At 40.1% G+C, this 23,508-nt stretch overlaps 5 protein-coding genes across 8 annotated transcripts; 3 read left to right on the forward strand and 2 right to left on the reverse strand.

The window, feature by feature from the left end:
* Positions 1 to 966: 966 nt before the first annotated feature.
* LOC105191761 (calcineurin-binding protein cabin-1) lies at positions 967 to 13,166 on the reverse strand. Of its 3 annotated transcripts, none has more exons than XM_019845355.2 (19): positions 12,921 to 13,166; positions 10,895 to 12,459; positions 10,628 to 10,792; positions 10,363 to 10,551; positions 10,146 to 10,289; positions 9,884 to 10,064; positions 9,678 to 9,802; positions 9,403 to 9,595; positions 9,165 to 9,318; positions 8,935 to 9,082; positions 8,041 to 8,808; positions 7,579 to 7,954; positions 6,602 to 7,489; positions 6,221 to 6,494; positions 5,830 to 6,083; positions 3,836 to 3,999; positions 3,465 to 3,735; positions 2,933 to 3,061; positions 967 to 2,840 (listed from the first exon to the last, which is right to left on the reverse strand). In XM_019845355.2, the coding sequence occupies exons 1-19, from the start codon at positions 13,011 to 13,013 to the stop codon at positions 1,074 to 1,076; spliced, it is 7,848 nt and encodes a 2,615-aa protein (XP_019700914.1). In that variant the 5' UTR covers positions 13,014 to 13,166; the 3' UTR covers positions 967 to 1,073. The 3 variants fall into 3 exon arrangements, with proteins under 3 accessions (XP_019700914.1, XP_011153708.1, XP_025159257.1); XM_011155406.3 differs by having other exon boundaries at positions 10,363 to 10,554; XM_025303472.1 differs by lacking the exon at positions 12,921 to 13,166 and adding an exon at positions 12,732 to 12,849 and having other exon boundaries at positions 10,363 to 10,554.
* On the forward strand, positions 1,911 to 6,024 carry LOC105191760 (probable uridine nucleosidase 2). 2 transcript variants are annotated; one of them, XM_025303473.1, is made up of 7 exons: positions 2,019 to 2,083; positions 3,599 to 3,724; positions 4,143 to 4,232; positions 4,329 to 4,542; positions 4,796 to 4,967; positions 5,066 to 5,322; positions 5,405 to 6,024. In XM_025303473.1, exons 3-7 carry the CDS (start codon positions 4,159 to 4,161, stop codon positions 5,705 to 5,707), a joined length of 1,020 nt encoding a protein of 339 aa, XP_025159258.1. In that variant the 5' UTR covers positions 2,019 to 2,083; positions 3,599 to 3,724; positions 4,143 to 4,158; the 3' UTR covers positions 5,708 to 6,024. The 2 variants fall into 2 exon arrangements, with proteins under 2 accessions (XP_011153705.1, XP_025159258.1); XM_011155403.3 differs by lacking the exon at positions 3,599 to 3,724 and having other exon boundaries at positions 1,911 to 2,083.
* Positions 13,167 to 13,429: 263 nt separating the features above from the next.
* Positions 13,430 to 15,176, forward strand: LOC105191756 (uncharacterized). Its single transcript, XM_019845358.2, has 4 exons — positions 13,430 to 13,643; positions 14,433 to 14,601; positions 14,731 to 14,816; positions 14,920 to 15,176. The coding sequence occupies exons 2-4, from the start codon at positions 14,466 to 14,468 to the stop codon at positions 15,031 to 15,033; spliced, it is 336 nt and encodes a 111-aa protein (XP_019700917.1). The 5' UTR covers positions 13,430 to 13,643; positions 14,433 to 14,465; the 3' UTR covers positions 15,034 to 15,176.
* Positions 13,921 to 20,969, reverse strand: Nup160 (nuclear pore complex protein Nup160). Its single transcript, XM_011155399.2, has 14 exons — positions 20,760 to 20,969; positions 20,056 to 20,369; positions 19,867 to 19,984; positions 19,199 to 19,728; positions 18,315 to 19,121; positions 17,807 to 18,237; positions 17,484 to 17,705; positions 16,679 to 17,361; positions 16,232 to 16,585; positions 15,953 to 16,135; positions 15,657 to 15,823; positions 15,363 to 15,596; positions 15,178 to 15,281; positions 13,921 to 14,517 (listed from the first exon to the last, which is right to left on the reverse strand). The coding sequence occupies exons 1-13, from the start codon at positions 20,842 to 20,844 to the stop codon at positions 15,180 to 15,182; spliced, it is 4,230 nt and encodes a 1,409-aa protein (XP_011153701.1). The 5' UTR covers positions 20,845 to 20,969; the 3' UTR covers positions 13,921 to 14,517; positions 15,178 to 15,179.
* Positions 20,970 to 21,298: 329 nt separating this feature from the next.
* Positions 21,299 to 23,134, forward strand: LOC105191755 (solute carrier family 35 member E3). Its single transcript, XM_011155397.3, has 5 exons — positions 21,299 to 22,240; positions 22,329 to 22,481; positions 22,562 to 22,644; positions 22,721 to 22,859; positions 22,934 to 23,134. Exons 1-5 carry the CDS (start codon positions 21,749 to 21,751, stop codon positions 23,000 to 23,002), a joined length of 936 nt encoding a protein of 311 aa, XP_011153699.1. The 5' UTR covers positions 21,299 to 21,748; the 3' UTR covers positions 23,003 to 23,134.
* The last annotated feature ends 374 nt before the right edge of the window (positions 23,135 to 23,508 follow it).

Consider the following 23,508-nt stretch of genomic DNA (forward strand, 5'->3'; position numbering starts at 1 on the left):
CTTCAGATGTTCCTTTTATGTAAGAGATGAGTTACAAATTGTCTTTACAAAAATTACGGTCTACTGACTGCTACTTACACTCAGTTATTGTACATCTAGAAGAAAGTCCCATCCTCATTTCGGTTATCAAGTGTTTGCGGTAGAAAAATAATGTCTCCTCATGCAAAAATGCCTTAGTAGAATCACTGAGAAAACAATGCGTAGCTCATTTATGCCTATGTTGTAAATTTATTCAAGCGTACTTTTAACGAAACGTATGTGCATGATCGAAACTTCATAACTGAACAGTGTAAAGAACAATTCTTTTCAGATTCCTGTTTAATATTCATATAACGAATATTAGATATCTTGATCTGTGTTTTTTAATTAAAAATTTTGATATAATGTTGGAGCTCTTATACCGTTAACTTATAAATTTCAGCTTTCCTTTTACCTTTCCATTTCACGATAGAGATTACATGTAAACTTGTTCCTCTAAAATTTATATATATATACTCCTCCATTGAAAAGAAATTGATAAACGTATCCGAACAAAATCAAAAGCGTTCATTTTATATTCCAATCGAAAGAATTTTTATACAGTATAGAAGTATAGAAAATTTATATTTACAAGAAAATAAGATATTTTCGCGCACCACACAATAATTTACTTTCTTAGTATTAAACAAAAACATAAGACGATTGGATTAATTAGTCACACCTACTCGTTGCGCTGGAATACTGTGGACGTACGCAACCAGTTTCTATTTCGATTCGACAATTGGGGATGCCGGGACTTTATACAAAATATGTACGCGACTCATGCGTTAAGTATATACGCGTTGACGCGCGCGCGTGCGTGTGTGCGTGTGTGCGTGTGTGTGTGTGTGTGTGTGTGTGTGACAATTCGATTTGTCATCTTGATGCGAGGAACTAATTAGCGATACAATGTCATCAAACCGGTTTCGCCATTCTCTTTTTTTTTTCTTCAAAAAAAGTGTATACGTCTTCATACGAAAGGAGCGTTGAAAATGTTACACGAGCGTGGCATAATTTGCGGTTGCCACACCCACGTTAGAACGCGAATCGATCAATTAATCGTCCAACGTTATAATTTCGACACTATCGTTGGCGAGTTTGTCCGTCTTTTTAGCTGAAATGTTGGTAGGCGGTTTTCCCCTCGGGATATCGTACATGGGCATACACTCGGCAGCTGTTGAGGACCTCAATGTGTCTGACAGGACCTTCTGCGGCACCACGGACACCGCAGATGAGAGACTCTTCGAGTAATCTATGCCCGACTTCAAAGGTGCCTTTTGTTGCGGTATTATCTCTAAGTGCGAGTGCTGTTGTAACTGCGACAACATCGAGAACGCCTCGACCGAGCCTCCCTGAGAGAAGGAAGTCGGCAATGAGCTCGGCACATCTACTGTTGCCGTTGGCGCTGTCGCTGACGTTGTTGCCGCCGTCACTTTCGACTTGACATTCGACTTTTTGTAACTATGATACTTGGCGGCCTTTATAGCAGGTGGTTGCGTCACGGTACTAACGGAGATGCCGCTTAATTCCGGTGGTATAAAAGGCGGTTGCGACATCGCAGAACTCGCCGGCGGCATCGCGTTCAATAGATTTGGAAAATTAGCAGACAGCACAGGCATCGCTTTGCTGGCCGCTTTCGTTTTCCTCATTAGATTATGCACGTTCGTTTGCGGATACTGTCGCTGGGAGTTCTTCTTCGACAGTAGTTTGTGTTGCAACGACGTGCCGCTACGTGACGCGGGCAAATTTATAGGTAGATTTTGGCTCTTCATGACCACGGGCGCGCCCATGGCGCCGGAAGTGTGAGCGACTTGCGGCACTGCTGCCGGATTCGTCACACCGCCGCCGCCACCGCCAGTGCTCTTCAGAGGTGAGTGCGACAACGAGGGATTGTGTGCGGGTTGCGGTTCGATGAGCGACTTGGAGACACGAATCTGCGGAGCGCTCACTTGCTTCGGCGGGCTGGTCTTCACCTGCTGAATGACGGATGGTTTGAGCAGCGACACCTGCGCCGTGTTGGGCGAGTGTAACACCGGCTTCGTTGGCGATATCTGCAATGACTTAGGTATGTGAACGGGTAAAGGGTCGCTCTGTACGCTCGGTTGCTTGCTGCTGGACTTAGTCTTGTGTGTCTGCTGGCTGAGCGACGTGCTTACAGGCGTGATGGATATGCTGGGCCTGTCCTTCGTCATCGACGTGGTCGTGCTGGTCTTGGCCGTTGTTTGATGGTACATGGGTGCCGGTCGCGAGATAGGTGTCGTGGAATTACTCAAGCTCAGTAACTGCTGCACCGTCATGTTATTCAGATTGCTTAGATTGCTGATGTTAGTAGTAATACTGGAAGTATTAATACTGGAGCTGCTCGTACTCATCGTGGAGGCATTGCTGATGCCGGTCATAGTGGTACAGGGATTACTCAAGCCACCGGCAAGATTAGTCAGCGATGATAAATTGTTCTGGTATTGTCTGAGGATGTCTTGGTAACTTCCCACTTGGTTTAAATAGCTCATCGCTGACAAAGGGTCCATTATATTGCTGGCCAACAAGGCCGATATTACGGTCGGGTCGACCAGCGGACTCATGTAGTAAGGATTTATCATGGAACGATTCGGCCCGGACGCGCCTAAGTAACTCGCGTAGTTGCTTTTGGAACCGAATTGACTCATCACGTTGCTACCCTGTTGTATAGGCTGCAAATACTTGTTGACGTTAGGTGGCCGTCCTCTGGGCCGACTGATGTTCGCCAAGTTTCGGTGCGGTTTGCGAGAATTTTGCGAAGATTGCGGTGACGTGGAATTGGTTTGCACTTGTGGTGGCGGCGCCTGCGTGGTGCGGTGCGAATAATTTTCTTGGATTAGATAACGTGAACCAATGTGATATAAAAATATAAAGCAACACAGGTGTGTTTATTTACCGAGACTGTGGTAACAGCTTGAGGCTGTACATGAATGGTGCTGCTATTGTTAATCGACGCAATTTTGTTCGCTTGTATCTGACGCTGGCAACATTTGATGGCGATCTCCAAGGTATTACCTTCCAAGTTCTAAAACGCCACGAGGAAGAGATTATTATCTAAAATGATCGCGATCGTTATATCGTGATTCAACACGTTTCTTAGTACACGGCCTCGATGCAAATTTTACTTGCTAATAATGTTAATAATGTTCTATAAATACTGTAACGACGTTTCATTATTAACAACGTTAATGAAACAAAACCTTAGTTTGTAAAATAAAATTTTAGTCATTTATAAATAGATAATGTTTACTCGTTATGGTGAGTCAACGAGCATTTTTTATGGCTACTACTAAACACAGCTTTCCAAAGTCTAAGTTGATAAGAAACACTACAGAAATAGAAGCCGATAATCGTACAAATGATGCTAATGCTATTGGTTGCTATGATAAATTGAGCCTACTAATGAGTACAATTAATTATGTGCTTACTTTGTTTCCTATGTACATTTTGTATGTGTCCGTTAATAACGTTGCGAATGCCTGTATAGTTGACTCTTTACCCTGAAAATTTTTCTGCACCAGCTGATATGTTTCGTACACGTCAAGCAACACTTGTGTTCTAGCATCAGTTCTAATAAGGTGAACACTATCAATAGTGCTTGTCGAGCCCATTGCCTGAACTCTACTTCTAAGCGATTGCTGGCAGAGCGTCAAAGCTTGACGCGATAGTTGCTCTCTTTCGGAGTCACGTAAGTATTTCCTGGGAAAATGGGAACGATTATCCCACCGCTTTTAACTTCTTAGAAAATTCGAATCAAATTCATGTTGTTCGTTGAATTTAATTGTCCGAGTGCTCTTACTTGTCCGAGTCCGGTATTTTCCCGAGCTGTATACACAACTGCATCAACATTCGACTGTCGTTGGTTTCCTTTAGTACTTGCATAAGCAATGTCACGCATTTGGACATGTGTGAGGCAAAACTTCCAGGCCGGTCGATCTCGTTAATTGGTATATGCCATACTCCCTGGAAATATCACACGATGTTTGTAACAAATGTTTATATAATAACATTGTATTTATGTAACGTTTACGACATACGAAAATAGAAGAAATCATTGCGATCATATGTCTCGCAACGTATTAATCTTGTACATCTTCTAAATATAGGTAAATTTATCAGCTCATGAACATGGCCATGAAATATGGTATAGCTGTATTGATGATCGCGATACTGCTGTGCCTGCATATTTCTGCAAGGTAATAATCACATATTGCTTGTTTACCCTACAATATGTTGTAATTATTCGTTGGTTATCTTGTGTCTAAATAATATTGCGATAATCAAATCGGCAGTAATTATCAAGTCAGATCGAAGAAAGTGAGGAAGATGATAATAGACACAGATGCTGGCGGCGACGATGCTTTAGCACTGCTGTTAGCTCTTATGTATGAGGTCAAGACAAACGATATTGAAATATTAGCTATAACTTGCACATATGGTAACGCCTACTTGAATAATGTGACACAAAACGTATTGAAAGTTTTAACCATTGCCAATAGAAACGACGTAAGTATACTAATTATCTCAAACGTTCTTTTAATGACTGCGTTCCGATATTCACTGTCAACATTGAAAATCTGTAGTATTCATGACACAAACTACATATCTTCAGTACCGGCAATGAATATCGGAATGCACATCTAAAAATGTACATCTAAAAATGTCAATAATTTGCAAATGTTTGTTAAACTTCCTTGAAATATCCTTGTGAGCAATCTGTTTTTAACCGCTTAACGCTTTAACGTTTTTTAACTGCTAGATACCTGTATACAAAGGATCCGTAAAACCAATGATAAATACATATAAATTTGACGATTACTTCGGCGAAGACGGGTTTGGAGACTTTAATTTCACTCAACGAATAACTGCTAAGGTGGATGAAAGCAAACATGCTTCTGTGTTACTTGTAGATCTTGTGAAGAAATATCCGGGTAATCATTCATATTTCAAAGACCTTTGCAGACTTGTATATTTTACCCACTTACTTTACGTACACAATTCTAAAAATATTCAATTTGTTTTATTTCAGGTGAAATAACTATAGTCGCTCTTGGACCCGTGACAAATATTGCTGTAGCAAATATGCTAGAACCTAATTTCCTAAACTACACGGAGCAACTTGTCATAATGGGATCGAGCGTTAATATGTCGGATAGCAATGGAATCCCTCGGATTGAATTTAACTTTAAACAAGATCCGGAAAGTAATTGGATAACGTTAAATAACACCGATAAAGTTCATACAGTAGTTCCAATAGATATAGTAGATTCCTATGCTATTACGAAGGTAATATAACCATATAAATACATACATATTATTATTTAGATCATTAAGTAACACAATATCAGAATATCTCGGTTTTCGACAGGAAGAATACCGGGACCTCTTTAATAAGTTAAATTCTTCGTTCGCAAACTTTTTACAACTAGCTGAGAGAAAAGCTTTAGAGGTGTCAGAGTTTTGGCGACCAGCGGACGGCATGGCCATGGCAATTGCGCTAAAACCAGAAATAGCCATGAAATCGTTTGAGACCAATTTAGTACCGGTACTCATTGAAGATATGCGCGGCGCAGTTGTGGTAGATCCCAACAATACGATACACAATGCGTGCGTTATTCAGGAATTCGACGTAGCTGCATTTAAAAACCTTATCCTGGAATGTCTTTCTTAATGACAGACTCAAATCATGGTGCGATCTTTTGCTGTCGTATTGTATCTCTAATTCTTAACATTGCTTAATTATCGATATACGTATAAAGTATTATGGGGATATAATCGCAAAATAATACTTACATTGAAGAAATTGGTACTTCTCCTATCAGCGAAAAGTCCTTGGAAAGTTTGTCCGGGATAGAACTGACAGGAGTATGTTCCCAATAAAAGATCCTTGCATTTCGCGATATTCTTTGACTTTCTGTTATTAAAGAAAAAGTGCGCCAGTCTATAGAAAGACTTGTGATGCTCTGTGAATCTTAATATACACTGCTCCAAACCAGCCAGACAATACGCGATTAAAGTTGTTACTTCTTCTTCCGGCATTTGTTCCTCTGAAATATGAAATACAAGTGAAATAAAGTGCAAAATAATCATTTCCCCATGTAATGATTCGTGAAATATCTGGTAGCTTTTTGCTGTAATATTTAAATAAATACAAATAGCAAATAAATATAATCACATAGCTTACCGTTTTCTCTAACGTTTAAATCCTTTTTCTTTTTTTCCACGTCGCTGTCAGCAGACTCGCTGTCACTGTCGCTGGAACTGTCACTGTCGGAGCTGTCGTCGCTACTGCTGGATTCCTCGCTGCTACTGGAACTGGAATTATTCGTCTCTGTAGTCGTGGTTGTGGTTTGTGTAGTCGTGGTGCTTTCCTGAGAGCCTCTTCTGCTTAGAGTGATCTCCTCGTTTGTGCCGGCTTGCGCTTTTCTCTTATCTCCCTTGTCTCTACCATCTTTCTCCTGTTTGCAAATGCAAATAATTAACCCTCAGATCGACTCGATTATAACATAAAATTTACATTGCTCGAATGCAAGAGAAATAAAAAGAGAAAAGAACCTAAACGCACATTCGGTTGCAAGTCTTCGTTCTGCAGCCACTTGCCGTCGAACTTTCTGGTGTCCTCGTCGTCTAACGAAGACTGTTGAGTTTCTTGACTGACTTCCATCGCCTGCTTCATAAGAGCATCCATAATGTCCTGTACATTCTCGGCTTTCCGATCGCCGGATTCAACCGTCGGTATATTCGGTGAACTTTTTTTGTTCTCCTCCGCCTTTGCCTGCAATTTCGTTTTATCCATGTTTTTATTCTCCAGCTTCTTCCTCTGCAATTTCGACTCATTACTTTCGTCACTAGACAAGATCATCACGTCGTCATTCGTTTTCTCCTTTTGCGACGCCATGTCGCAAACTTTTGTAATTAAATCATCTATCAATGCTACTACATCTTGCATGAGTTGCAAGTGCGAGATGCTACCTAATTTTACCCTCTTCGTATTGTCGTGCGACTGTTCGTCGGGATACCTTTTACGACCTTCAGGTTTCCCTGACTCTATATACTTAACATCGGAGATTTTATTTGATCTATCTATGATTTCTATTTCCTCAATGCTACTTGAGCGTTGGCATATCGCTGCCACGTTTCTATCAATATCTATCGCGCCGTCAGATTCCTTCGAAGTAGTTTTCTCGGCATCGGAGCACTCGTCCTTTTTCTTCTCGTTGAGTTTAGACTGATACTTCATGAAGGAACCTTCGGAGCAATTCTTGAGATGCCAATGAAACAGCCGACCCAACGATTTCTTCAGCGGCTTTCCCTCGTGCTGCTCTAAATACTTTAGTATACTCGCGTGGATGCGATAATGAACTTCTAGCGCTTCTATAGCTAGATTCTGTGGACTCTTATGACTTATTCTACGTGGATATTGGGCATTATTCTCGTGTAATAACTCACTAGCCTAGAACCAGACAATGATGTGTTTAATTGGCGTTAGAAATATACGGATAAATACAGAACATAATAGACAAAATAAAAAAAAAAAAGAACCTTTGCGTAATGTTCCAAAAATATGGGAGGATCCTCGTTCTTCTTCTCCGCGACTTTACCAAGCATGTACTGATAAAGCCATCTCTCGTCGTGATGCATAGACGGCTCCTCGATAGTCTGACATATTCGATTGGCGGACTCAAAACACTGATCCGCGATCTCCAGCATCTCCTCTTTTCTGGTCTCTAAAATTTCAAACCTCTCCATACTCAACGTGTCGGTCTCCTGTTTGAGCAGCCGCGAGCAGAACGAGTGAACCATGTAAACGAAGTTGCCATATTCCGTCCAGATCACAGAATGGCCGGGCGCCAGCTCGATAGCATGCTGATAACTCGACTGTGCCATTTTCGCTTTATTGAGAAATTTGTCCTTCCCTCTGTCGATGCAGAAATCGTCATTTAACGTCATTACTGTAACAGGTACGGATATCGAAAGACGAAGCTGAGACGACGATGTACTCACATGGGTCTGTAATTATTCAGCCAATTCTCGATTATGCTGCCTGTCGCCATAGCCAAACCTGCCCACGAATTTAAGCCCCTTGGGTACAAACAGAGATCCAGAAGATAGTAACGGCAGGCATGTTCCCACTTGTTGTTCTTGAAGTAGAAGTCGCCCAACAAGTAGTAAATGGTAGATATCGCGTGCGGCAACGATTTCATCACGCTCGGCATCTTCTCCTTGGCGCCGATTATGTAGGCCGTCATGTCTTCTACTATTTGATTTGGGTCGCTTTCCTGCGGAACTAGCCTGATTATTCTCTTGAACAGTATCTCCGTATCCATGCTGATAGAGAGAATTTTAGCGGACTGGAAGTTGGGCAGCTGTTTTGGCTTGTAAAAATCAAACAACAATTGTGCCCCATCCCAGGTTAATTCCATCTGTGGCACCACGTGATCCTGAAGATACTTGGGTCGTGTCTTATTCACCCTATTGGGATGGCCATACAGACAGAAGAATATCTGTTCGAGATACTTGGTGAGTCTGTTCTTGATGGAGGCGTACTGCGGGGTCTCGAGTTGCGGTATAACGAGATTCATGGTAAAGAAGAGTAATTTCGCCTCGTTGAAGCAACACCACGAGTGTCTACCGATAAATTCATGGGCAGTGAACAGAATCATTATGGACGGTGGGATGCCCTCGTCCTCGTCATCCGACTCGGAATGATGAGAACCGTGCATCTTATTCTTATAAGGGGATTCAGCCTTTGCTCTCTCCTTATCTTCTTCGCTGTTAGGTTAAAAGATTCAGGTTATATAATACTAATAATAATAATAATAATAATAATAATAATAATAATAATAATAATCGCTCTCGTCTATTGGATTAATAGAAGTTATTTCTCAATAAACTTACTATTGCAAAATGTAATGTAATAGAATCCAAGGTAACACCGTTTCGAGTGGCATCTCTACGGCATTCTCCGGTACATCTAATTGATGACAAACGATATGGACTAGATTTTGAACCAACCTCGACAAACGAGGCTCCGGCAGATATTTTACTGCAATTATGACGAATCAAGTGCGAGCGGTGTAATGATATTATTGCGGATTGTTGTACTAAATGCTGAAGCATGATCTTACCGGTAAAAACACTAACTTCGATTGTACAGGCTTCTAATTTTTCGAGCGCCGTCAGAACAGAACTCGTCCACTTCTTCTGTTCAGCATCGTCGGAAGAGTTTAAATAGTTCTGCCACGACTCATTGAGACAAGCTTCCGCCCAAACGTAGCATTCCTGTAAAAGTATTCGTTATCGCTCAATAATTTCAACATTTTCTCCGTACGCGTATATATTTCTATCAAATTAATACCGCGTTACCTCGTAATGTTGAAGCTGCCACAAACTATCGAGTAACATAGTTAGTTGTCGAACTCTATCGACAATGTTTTCATTCGTTATCAACAATTTGTGTCTCTGTTTAGCAAATTTAAAAGTGTCCTGCAGTATATAAGAGAGTTCTGCATATTTCTTCTCGTCGTATAGACGCTGGATCTCGCCCAACTTTTGACTCCTGCACACACAATTAAAGGAATAATGTTATTATATCATCTATTTTAACATAATACATATTAATGTATTAAATTTGAAAATACCTTTGAATCGACGTAAGTTTCTTCTTCACAAGTTTCACACTAATTTGAGAGTTATTTTTACAGTTTGAAAGAGTGATACAAGCATTTGGTTTTTTACTTTCAATTGCTTGCAGACGACTTAACAACTGGAAACAACACACATATCTATAATTTATAATGGTTTCTTAGATCATTTCTCTGATATTAAGTTAAAAAAAATTACTTACCAATTCTAATGTTTCTATGACAACATCCACATCACCTTGGCATAAGAAGATATTAGCTTTGAGCCACAAAATCCTCAGTAAAATATATAAATTTTCATCACTTAAGAGATCCTGTTTAACACTTGTAAATATTATATGTCCTAATTCCTCTGCTGGCAGCCCAGTACCAAGTTTATCCAATCTGTGACAACAATTTCATGATAAAAGAAGTTTCTCATTAACAACATAAAACATATGAACACGATCGGATTGTTAAACTTACGTTGAGCCTGACAGAGTATCTGGTTTGTTATCTAACCATCTGTCTGTATGAAGCTCACCAAACAACAATGTCATTTCGGTATCCAACTTTAGTATTTTGTCGTCGACATTTTCATCGAACGGTGACAAGTGTGGAATATGTTGTCTGGAAAAAATTGTAGAAAAATATTTTTTTCTTTATATATACAATGCTAAATAATTCTTACGTCAATATCTACCTCATGAAAGCATATGCCTGCAGGTAAATTTCTGACATTCCTTTTGGCCATTCCTGGTTCCATTTGGTGCACAGAAACTCCGCGTACTTGGCGATAATTATCATTAAATTACTCTTGTTGCTGTGCTGATTTATAAATGCGTCTACATCACCAATTTCTGTTTCTGTCTCGAAGTACTTCTGCTGTTGACTGCTGTTGACAGAGAAAGCTGAATAACATACCGTTCCTTATTACGTTGAATAAAGATTAAATTATAAACAAGTACCTCATGTCAGGGCTCGGTGATTTAGAGCTCTCCGAGCTTTTGAGAGCTTCCACATGGTTACCATTATTCTCTTGATTTGCGAATAACTGGTACATATCCATAGTGTCCATAGAATCATCAACATTTTTTGTAACATCATCTTTAGTCAACCTTACTGTATCTGGCCTATTATAAAAAAAAAAAAAATTATAATTCTATATGTATTTAAATATATGATTTCTCGAATCAATGAATTTTTCAAAAGTGTCCAATATAACATGCACATACAATAAAGTATTAGGAAACAGCCTTCTAAGTGTTTCTTCCAACTGAACGTCATCTCTCTCTGCTTCCCTCCTGTTTGAACCTCTGACTCTCGCGGATCGTCTCATGCTGCTACAGCTCCAAGCCCACTGTTGCAAGAAGCATAATGCGCTTCTCCGCCTTTTCTTTACTTTTTGCCCCTCTTCCTTTCCATCAATCTTTTCAGAATGAGCTTTTTCGTCCGCTTTATTCGCCGCGTCGTTTGTTTTCTCGGTACCTTTCTCAGAAGCTTTATCACTCGATTTGTCGCTTTCTTTGTCGCTGGATTTTTCGTTAGGCACTCCGTTATCCGTACTGTAAACGTCATCTGTAACTTTGTCGCTTTCTAACTTGTCGGCATTAGCGTCTACTTCGTATTGCATCTGTTCTTCCGAATCTATGTTTTTTGTTTGACTCTGTTCCTCAAATTGCAAACCGTCCGTGTCAGACATTCTCAACGGATCCTCATCTTCGATTATTTGCACATCGGTTGAACAGGATTTTTTGTCGTCTTCGGTTTCAACTTCCATCGCAGTATCTGAAGTTGTATTGAAGGCTTGATTGTCATCGGACATTTCGTAAGTACAATCTTCCGTTTCTATCTTAACAGATTTGTCAATGTCATTATCTCGGTTTGGAACTGGATCATTGAAATTCTCCTGATCTACCTCCATTACATTATTTTCTTCGACTTCACACTCATTACTTGTTACTGCATTCTTCTCATCAGGTTTTTGAACCAATAATGTAATTCGGCTAACAAAGTTTAAATTGTTTTCAGTGATATACCTATGCATGTCTAACAAGCTTTCCCCAAGAGCTAGCCACGTATAGCTTATTAGAGGCATTCTTAAAGTCAATTCTGGTAATGGTTTTGGTGTGAACTCAGCTTTACAAAATTCTGCCCACTTTTCAGAAACCTCCTTTGCCTCAGCTAATAATTTATCACCCAATATATGATCATATTCAATGTATAAAGGTGGATCTAATTGCCAATCACTATTATATAATTTGTAACATTCCTCCATACATGGAATGTCCTTAAATATTTTGTCACGGAAAGCTAGACCCTTTACGTAATTAGGATCTCTCTCCAACGCTGTAGAAATATATAATAGACAGTTCATGTAATCAGGAACAGCATATAAGGCAGTTATTAAATTGTCCAGGCATGGCCAGTGACTTGAATTACACTTTAGACCTTGCTTGAAAGACGAGCAAGCTAATTCTAAATTAGAAATTTTCATGGCTAATGTGCCAATCCTGTACCACAGCGTCACGTCAGAATCATCCAAGTTTGCAGCCTCCCAGTAGTTCTCCACAGCTTCTACATAATTCTCACCAGCTGCTTGAATAGCACCAATGTTCTTAAAGCAGGAATATTTCAAGGACAACATTGGCCTTGATCTGCCATCTGGTACTTCCGGCTTCTCTACCTCATCCAATAATTCAGTCTCCAAAAGATCCTTAAAAATAACTAGTGCCTCCTCTCTCTTATCTTCTTTCAGCAATTCTAAGGCTTTATTATATTCTGTCAATGCTATTTGTTCCTGAAATTGTATAGAACACAGATAACAAGAACGTTTCTACAATGTTGTATTATGATATAACTCATACAAATTTTAAAACATATTTGTAACAGATACAGCACAATGTTCTTATCTTTAATTGAATGTAGGATTCCCAGGATACAATAACATAGACCGAAATCCACTAAACGATTAATATGGATCAAGAGCACAATTAGCATTAAATATACGAAGAGACACAAACGTGAATCTCTGTGCACATAATTATCCATCGAATTTGACAACTTACACACCTATTATCCATATGAATGATGGACATACAGATTCGGTGTAAAATTATATCATAGATAACGTCTATTGGCAATGATACTAAATGCTAGAAACATCGAAATTTGCGTGTTACACACGCACACGACTCCTCGCACAAATTTGACGAGTTTTGAGGTTATATGACCAAGTAAAGGAACAACTTGTGTACTCACCTGCGCTTCCTTCGTAATCGTGGGTAAATCCTCCTCCTCGCTTTCCTCGCTCGACTCCTCGTTGAGAGCAGATATTTTAATCATACTGCCCATTTCAACTACGAGTATCAACGCCTACATATGCAAAACATCAACAAATCAGCCGGTTTTTTCGCACGCCGCCATGCCAATGAACCACGCATTCACTTCTAGATGGCCCAGATAGTCTGGGCAACAATTACAACTATTTGCCAAAGATAAGTCTGTTCTTCCCAAGTGCACTTTGCATTTACATATTGTGCGTTGCAAAGTGAAATAAGATATTCATTTTCTCTTTTGTTCTCTTTTGTCCATATCCTGTTGTATTCGAAGTAAATTGCACAAAATGTACGTATAAGAATTTTGTTAGAGTGAAGAGAAAAGAGACAATATCCGATAAATGCTTGTAGAAAGTGCAGATGGAAAGAACAGATTATCTGTTTGATGTCGCAAGTATCTGAAGAATATTCATGTTTATCTCGTCTGCAGTGATTGAACTTTTAACTTTGTTTATCTTGCTTGCGCAAATAAGGGAAAATATTATTGTTGCGCGTTATAGAGTCAAGACAACTCAGTCATGCGGCGTTGGTTAATTTAGTCCTCACGCTACATCCTAACGCAAACGGGTCTTGTATCCCCGACGATAGAGCACTGTTCGAGTAATAACAGTCGTGCATAGTGTTTAAGCGACATTTCTCTTCTTGGGTGAGTGTCCGTGTTATTATTTATACGATAATTCGTAATTTAAATCGTTCCATTAAACCGGTACGCATGATCATGTCGCGATATAAAATTTATCATGATTGTTTATAATAAAAGTTATAATGAAAGTTATACATATCCTTTACTTTACATATACATTTTTATAATAAATTATTTGATATAATGGCACATATGACAGGACCTGAAATAAAAGTCACGAGTGAAAACATCAGTTTATAAAAGAGTAGTTATACATTATTTTTTTCAACATTCGATAAACAAATGGTTAGAATTTTGTTGATAGTTTGTTGATTTTAGCTTAATGTAAAAATGAAAAGAATAATTAATATTAGTTAATATTACATACTATCATAGAAAAAAATGGAAATTAGTAACAGTCTTTAATGAGAACATTGAATGTGATACGTCTTGCTGAACTGCAGATTAGGCAAGGTAGAAAGAATTGATGTGTCTGATGACGGAACACTTTGTATAACAATGTACAATTTTATTATATATAAAAATATTTGAAGAAAAATGAGACAATAATAAATAATTATATGTAACAAACAGTTGTGAAAATTAACAATTTGACATTCTCAACAAAAAGACACTCTCAAAAGGATTTCTACCAGAATCTGCACTCTTACAAGATGTACCGAGTGTTACAATTAATTGTTGGCACTTTAAATCATCATACAAACACATACTCTTATCATATAATGGAAATTTCATCTTTAACCGTAATGTAGAAATCAAAATTAATCTCATGACAAATTGATATTATTACAGTTGCTGTAATGACAATGTAAAACCGATATAAATATGTACATCACAGGAGGCTGGTCGAGAGGTGATACACGGAATTTGCTTAATTCTGGAATAGCAACAGACAAAATTATTATAACAAGGCTCTATGCTCCAGCTTACAATGAATATAATAGCCAAATCTGGCGAGCAAGTGAGTTTTTCTTATGCTATTAAACATGTAAATTCAGCTCGGCAAAAAAATCATCTTTAAATTCGTACGACATCATATTTCAAGTTATTCAAAATTAAAGTAATGATATCACGTATTTCTTTCTTGCAGATCCTGAGATGCAGAGACATTGGGCTGCATCCTATCTCCTACCGATCGGATCTATTTTTATTCTTGGGATGGTTGTTTTATTAATGGTAATAATTTTACGTTCGTCATAATTATGATGAAAAATAATTCTTTCTTTCTATTTGAGTTGAATATTTGGTTACAATTTGGAATCTTGAACAACACTTGTAGGTATTGTTCAAACGATATCCATATACTGTGGCCGCGATCGTTGCTGCGATTCTCGGTATCATTATTGTAGTAACAATAATGATATCACTCAATCATGGACCAATTTATACTTAACACACGTAAAGTAAGGTAATCAATCGTTGATTGTAATGCCCGGAAAAAAAAAAAAAAAAAAAATCCCATGTTAAGCCGTATTATGCCCGGGAATTTTGTAACCGTTATATACACCGGATAAATAAATATATCGTTTTTACTTACTACTAGGAGTGCTCGCTCATCATCTTCATCCTGATCATATCGTCCGAAACGCGTTTTACCATTTCTATGTACTTCTCTAATGTTGCATATAATCTCTCGTAACTCTGAAATACAGATTATAATGTGTGTAGGTACCTTAAATTATACCTTAAATAATGTTAATTTTGCGAGCGAATTTATTATACCTCTGTGTAAATAGAATCTTTATCCTTCAAATATTCTAATTCGCTTAAAAGTACTTCTATCGTGTTGAATGGCAACCAGGTCGGTGGCGCGGTAGCTACTAACGGCGTTTCCAGGCCAAAGTGTTCCTTTCCGCTGCCCAATACTGCATTGATATAATCTACCGCTAAATCGCTCGCTTCCAACAGTCGACCAGTATTTAACATGAGACGCAAAAGCTCCGAGGCATTTCGTTTCTGCAACATCCAATCACTGTAGAGAAACTGCACGTATAAATTCGATCTTAACTCACTCACCTTATACGATATCAGTAGCCATTGCGGCAGGAATGCTCCGTCTTGCAGCAACTTCCTCGCAACGGCTTTGTGCAGTTCACTGTTGGCATTTTTCTCGTGTTTCAACGTGAAGTACTCCAACAGCCTCCAAGCGGTATTTGTAATAGTCGTATTGGATATACCGATATCTGCGAAAAAAACGCCACCGTCAAAATTACTTGTTATCTGCAATTCTGATGGGAAATAAGCGTAAGCGCGTGCGATGCGAATTCCGGCAGTTCTCACGAAAACATCAGAGATTCACAAGCTATGCTCACCGAATATGTCATTCTGTATCAGCCAGTCCCAGGCGTTCGGATCCTCGCGTTGGCTTAGCATGATGCACTGCGACGTCAGGCTTTCGAGTACAGAGGTTTTGCTGATCTTGAATTCGTCGCACAAGTGCAACGCCGTTGTGTACAGGCCGGTGTTGCATAAGGTAACGATAAGTTCGGGTGGTTCTGGAAACATGTGAATGACGGGAAAGGTGTAGTTTCTTCACAGCAACGTAGTTGCACAATCGCAATAATCGACGTACGTTCACGAGACACACTTACCAGTGTGCGCGACTATATGCATTTCCGAATTGACTTTCGATATCTTCAATCTCGCGTCCACTATGTAATACTCCTTCTTGATGTCGTCCAACTCGAGGACTTCGACTTGTTTCTTGATTTTATAGTGCAACACCTCCTTGCCGTCTATGCCTCTCTTCTTCTGCGGATTCGACGAGCCCGATTCGTCGGCAAAGTTCTGATCGATTACAGGCCTCACGATCCATCTGTATTTCTCACTCACATGGTGCAGAGCGTTAATGCACGCCAGTAAGCATTGAGCTTGTCTCGATATGATCGGTGCGGAATGCGACTCTTGACTTAAACGCATGGCTTGCTCGTACATCACCGATGCGGCTATAAAAATGGCGCAAGCGGTCATACATCAGATCAAGTTTCATATCGATTCATACCGGTTATTGGTGCGCGAGATGACGATAACATAGTTACCTTTTCGCATATTTTGCTTATTCACGTGGAAGCTATACAGGAAGTTATAATAATTGTTCTCCATGAGATCGACGCTTCTGGCTCTGCCCTCTACTATCCTTTCGAGATCCTCGTACATATCCACGTATGGAAAGGAGATCAAGTCTATCAACAGTTTCCTTTCGAACAGCGTGACCACCAGCTGCCGCAGGCAATCCACTCGACGCGCAGCGTCTGGATTCGCGTTCAAGCAGTGGTAAGCCTCTGTGTGATGGCCCAGGCTCAAGTGCTGCGCGAATATTATGGAATGGAGCGTCGGTAAATTTGGATCGTCCGTGTCGGCAGCCGCTATGGCTGTCTCGGCGATCTCTATGATACAGTCGGACGCGTTGTGCTCTTCGAACAGTTTGATTACTTTCAGGTAATAATGTATCAACGCGCTGTTCCCCGTTGTGACATTAGAGCCGAGCAGAGCGTCCACCAAGAACACATCGGTCAGGATGCCGTTGGAAGCACGAAGAAAGTGATCGCACGCCTTCTGCATCTCCCCCATCTCCAACAAGGCAACTGCTAGTATGAACTTCCTCGAAGCGCTGTTCCACTCGCACCACATGTTGAGGAGCCTCACGTATTCCTGAACGAGCAGGAACTGACAACTGGATAGCAGCCATTCGGGGAACACGAAGTTGCCGGAAATTGGCCATCTAATTATGTTGCTTAAGGAACAGTCAAGTCCTCGAACCGCTTGGAATTACCAAGCAAAATTAACAATCTTGCCAAAACTCGCTTGACCGTCGATGAAACGACACACACACACAAAGGATACATGAGCTGCGCAAGAAGCGTCACGTGCGTCAGCATGCTGTAGTGCCAAGGTATCAAAGTTGTCGGGTCCATATTCGCTTGAGCCATTAGGATGTGAGCGTGTTTCGTACCGCTGCTTTGAACGAATAGCTCCAACAGCGACAAAGATCGATGCTGCCTCTGCCCAACGCTAACTCGCGAGTCGGTGAGCTTCAACGTCGAAAGACGCTGAGCACTGGACTCTCTGGAAAAGTTTCGTTTTAGCTCTTTTAGCTTCTCTTAACACCACGCGCTACTCAAAGTCTATGTGCATTTTGTATTATTGAAGGACCATGTGAGACTTACAGCAACGACTGCGAAGGAGTGTACGTCGCTGTGGACTCGCATATCCACGTGACGACGTAGTAAGCCTGGGTAAGCACGACGGTCCTCGGCGCCAACGACGATCGTATGGTGTGCAGAGATCTCGAGTCGAATATCTCGGGACGTTGCAGTATAATCTGCTGCAGGATCAATAGGTCCCTACAGATGGAGAATCTCAGGAGCGCAATCTGCGTAATAGTCTCCGACACCGCGGAAATCCCCAATTGACTGCCGAACAGGTGATTAACGTGCAGCAGGACCTTGGAAGCGTCATGATCGTTCTCGAATTGTAGCTTATTTGGCTGCCCGAGGTCGTACGTCAACGCTTCCAACAGCATGGCCATAGCACCGGATATGTCTTTCACGTTGCCCAGTTTGTGATAGAGTTCCGACTGGAAGTCGAAATCCGACAACTGCCAAGAAAGAAGCCAGTTGATTTCGGAGCCTATGGAAACAATCATAATAGAAGCTGATTCTCGCTGATACTCACTGGATCGTCGGGTTTCTCCAGCATCAGCTTCAACAGCAGATCGTCGATTATGATATCTGGACTTCTCAGATGATACAGTTCTCTCTCGATCTCTGTTTTAATTTCTTCCGCCAATTGTTCCCCCAGCATGACTAATGCGGACATCAGGATGATGAGATCCTGGCAAGTGTCCTCGTCCTGCGACAGAACAGGTGTTGTCTTGAAGCGGAACGTGTAGGATTTCTCGTTGCAGAGCACCAGATGTTCCAGTGCCTCCATTGGTCTCAGAAGTGAGAACGACGACTTCTTCAGCAGCACGACGCCATAGACGCTTGGTAGCAGCAATAAGCCTACAGGACGCGTGCCGTTAGCGTGATACTGGACGACACACGAGTAAAACTTGGACCAGCATCTGTTGGCAATCTCCAGATAATCTTCGTCCATGATCACGTAATCCATCACCTCCGCTTGCATCTCGGCCTCCACCGCCATACACACTCTCTCCTTCAGCACTGCTGGCGACAGAGTCATGTCTGCGATGAGATTAGACCTTCTGTAGATACTTAGCGCCTTCGTGATGTCCGCCAGTGAAAATTGGCCGGGATGGAAGATGTAATTGATATACGCCTGACGCGGGTCCGTCCCAGGATCGCTCACGATGTAATCCCGGTCGCGCGCCTGCTCCAGAATTGTAGTTTCCCATTCGGAATTAACATGTGTACCATTCAGTGGTAATTGTGCGTGCGTCACCGCCACAGCGTCCATGTCCGTCGTTCTCCACACCGCCCACAGTCTAGTGGGGGTGAATGCGAAATCCACCAAGTGTTGCTATTCGGAAAGAACAGATTCATTAAGTTTGTCTCAATGGTTACACAGGCTTATTATTAACGAGAGAATATACTCACGTCCGGCGCATACAGCGTGCATAATCTAACGAATTTAAATATGCCATTATCTTGCACGGGCTTCAAAATGCTGAATTCACACCCCGCACCAAATTTCAAGAATGTACCGAGGTATAACTCGTTATCGTTGCCCACCGCCTTTCTCAGGACGTGACCTTGCGCACCTTGGGACACAATGCGATTCTCGATTGCCGCATCTGTCACTGCTGTGCACTGTGTTTTATTACAAGACCACATACGTACGTTGCCCTCTCGGCATAACGCGAATAAGTACATGTCGCTACCGTAACTGTGTATGACGAGGGACATTGCCACATAGGCTTCGGTATTGCGACCTCTGAATGCGGTAGCAATGCCGCTCAAAAACCTGGGCACTATCGAGTCTTGCTTCAATTCGCTAGTGTGCACGAGACCTGTGAGCGCATCGAGCCTCAGCAGTAATATAGTAGCTGAACTATAGGCGAGAGCAAACAGTGCCTCTTCTTGCGGCAATGTAAGCCACGATGCTGCCGCGTGAGGAACTGGTGAATCTATGCAAAATGGAAGAATACTCGATGGGATGAGTCATGTGCATATGAATGCGTTTGAACAATAAAGAGAAAATATGGCAAAAATTCAGCTGTTTTCAGCTGAAAGTATTGTACTTATTATATATAACGCAGACTTACTTGTGGTCCCAGCATTGGCAATAATATGAAATGTATGAGGATCTCTGGCATTTTGTACAGAAGCTTCGCTAAATATAGACTGCACACTAAGGTCTGTGTATGTACCCAGCAAGTTCTCCTTGAGGAGAAAAATGGCTCATTAATAGGTTGATTAATACAAAAGAATAAATAATAAAATTATGCGCTTACTTGTCTGTGAATCTTATCCGGATGAGAAAATGAAAGTTTGTGAACACTGGAGACAGTGACAATCAAAATAATGACAGAATTGATTGTTTCATGAATGGAAATCCCATCTAAGATTGGAGTGTCTGTAAATTTGTATCTCACTCGACAATTTGCCAAATTAATATCCAGGCTGTGTTCAACCAGTTCGAGTACATCATGGCAGATACGCCAATAGATAAAACGGTTACGAGTAAAATATTTGGAGCTGTCTTTGTATGAATAGCCACCTGCTCTTTCTGGCACTTTTATATCTTGCAATGTGCTCTGGCTTCCACCTGTAAAAAGAAAATTCTACTTATTCTCTATTATAAAATAAAGATTGCAATGATGATACTAATCTATATTTCAATCATATATGTTATCGCGACATATAATTATTAATTTTACATAGTACATACATTTGGCGTATTGAGTTTAAAATTTAAGAATTTCATGTACTAAATATATGCTAGAATTTAACATAATTTATTCAAGATGGGTAACAAGTAAGGGTTAAACAAGTATGCGATCGAAATTATTTCAACTCACAAATGCTGTATAACATTTTATTTCCGTGGACATGTTACTTCAATATCACTGAGAATAACTTTTCGAAACGTTCTTGTAACAACATTATGAGCAAAATTTCGTTTTGCCGGGCTATCATACAAAGGTTATGTTCTTACCAGTATTGAGGGTGATTTCTTTCCATTTTTCTGGCAGAGTTTGATCCGGTACAACCTCGCGATATCCCAACGGAAACTCTACCATCTTCTAATTCTTTGCAGAGAGACACTAAGGCAACTTATCCGTCACTTTACATCACAAACTTTACATCTACTGCAAATTTAAGCAGGTATTCTGTAGTTTTTTGGCGCTCGCCTCGTGCTCCTCACTTACATGTGGGTATGTGTGCGTGTGTGTATATTCCAGTACCGGGTGTCCATAACCACTCTCGATAGCATCATGGTTTGCCAACCTCGTCGAGATATCGATAACCTGTGGTATAAAACATTCAAAATAAGCCAATCACAGCACTGTGAGAAGATTTACTTTTTCGATAGCTCGCAAGTTAGAACGTCATGATTGGCCGAATTCAAACATTCTCGACTTTGTCATTGTTAAGATCTCGAAGCTCGATAATTTCCTTATTTTAACTTGTACCACCTGTCGTCTAGCTGGAACACCTTGTAGAAGATTGCGTCAACGTACTATGGTACTACATGCGTACGCGTTTATCGAAAAAAGTCACGTGGGCTACTCGTAGTAGCGTGGCTGATCGTAGCAAGTTCGTGTCAAAATGTTGAATGGATGTTGGTGAATTAAATTTTTTGAGATACTACAAACATGGCATATCATTCGAGGAGCTCGTGTGAATCGGCAATCGCGAGACAGAGAGATGAATAAGGCAGAGGACGATGGACCGATCACGGTTTTATCGTCAATGATCCGGCTCGGCTCGCTGGCATCAGGATTTGTTGTGGTTTGCAGGCAATTTGACATGTATACGTACGGGTCGTGTGCGACAAGCCTAACCTATCTATAAGGATATTAAATGTTCTCGTAATCAGAGAAAAATTACAAGATAAAGAAAAGGAAGAACGTTATCGTTAACTTTATCGTCGCTACTATCGGAATTAACCACGACAACGAGGAATACGATTGAATTTCGAATATGAATCAGAAAGTAGTCACCACGTTTTATCTGTTGTTAAATATAATATTCTCTATCGCTATTGTACTGCTGAACAAATGGCTTTACGTCAACACCGGTTTTCCCAACATCACATTATCGATGATACACTTCATCATGACATTCATCGGCCTGATCATTTGTGAGAAGCTGAATGTCTTTTGTATAAAAAATCTCGACATCAAGGAGATGATATTAATTGCCATGACGTTCTGCGGATTTGTCGTTCTAACAAATTTAAGTCTGGCCCATAATACAGTCGGCACGTATCAGGTGGCAAAGATGTTAACGACACCCTGTGTGATAGTGATGCAGATGATATTTTATAGGAAGCAATTTAGTATACCTGTTAAGCTGACATTGATACCGATCACATTGGGAGTAATAATCAATTTCTACTATGATATACAATTCAACATCATTGGAACTGTTTATGCAACACTGGGAGTATTTGTAACATCTCTGTATCAAGTGGTACATCTCATCTCTTATATATGTATACATTTTTAAATATATTTTCCATGAAACATTATCACATATAAGGATCCTTTCTTTTTGATAGATGGTGAACAGAAAACAGAGAGAATTTCGAATGGATCCAATGCAATTGTTATTTTATCAAGCACCACTGTCTGCTGTTATGCTCTTTGTTGTTGTTCCAATTTTGGAACCAGTTAGGCAAACATTTGCGCACAATTGGTCACTACTAGATATAGTATGTTCATCAGAATACTTTTTGTCATTATTAATTTGCATAAATTGATGTATGATTATGTTCCTTTCTCTCGTCTGCAGATCATGGTTGTATTATCTGGAGTGGTTGCATTTTTTGTGAATTTGACTTCCTATTGGATCATAGGGAAGACTTCACCTCTAACGTATCCTTATATAAAATTTTCAGATTCAGAAGAGATTTTCAGATTGTACGTTATACACCTTAACAAGCATATTTAGGTACAACATGGTTGGTCATTCTAAATTTTGCCTGCTCCTATTGGGTGGCGCGTTACTTTTTCGTGAAACGTTAGCGATCAATCAGTTGATTGGTATAACACTGACATTAATAGGTATTATATTATACGCCCATGTCAAGGTAAACCCAACTTCTGTATTATGCTTAGCCTTTCCGTCGATACTTCTTTTTTAATTCATTTCATTTGCTTACAGATGAAAGATAATCATACCACAGGCCCGGAATTCGAAACGAGAGAAACAAAACCGTTGCATAAAGTGTGATTCCGTTCCCGAAAAGACAGTCAATCGAGGGAACTCGAAATTATAAGAAATTTATCAGTCAGTCGGTACTTAAGAGCGCGTATGTTTTTTAGATTTTAAAATTTGTGTTACAATAAACGCGTTAATACATAATTAGTTTCTGAAGCTTCCTAATCCCACTTAAATAGTATTATACTATACATCGATTAAATATTTCTTGTATTATTCTGATATGAATAAGTATCAATCCCACTTAAACTTCGGATTGAAGAGAGAATAAAGTTCACACAGTTCCTACAGCCGTTAATTAACTCCTCTTTTTCTACAGAGAAAAGGATATAGACAAATTGAACACGCATCTATCAAAATTAAAATTAATTCACTTTATTGTAATAAACAGAATCTATATCGAGACGTTGGGGTGATAAAAGAGAATAACGTCACAAAATAGCAAAATCAATCACCTCTATGCATTAGCAATTTCTCACGTGATGAAGTTACGATTACAGCTCGTATAGCAAAAGGGT

Source organism: Harpegnathos saltator, unplaced genomic scaffold (genome assembly GCF_003227715.2).
Source record: "Harpegnathos saltator strain DR-91 unplaced genomic scaffold, Hsal_v8.6 scaffold55, whole genome shotgun sequence".
Classification (NCBI taxonomy): Eukaryota; Metazoa; Arthropoda; class Insecta; order Hymenoptera; family Formicidae; genus Harpegnathos; species Harpegnathos saltator.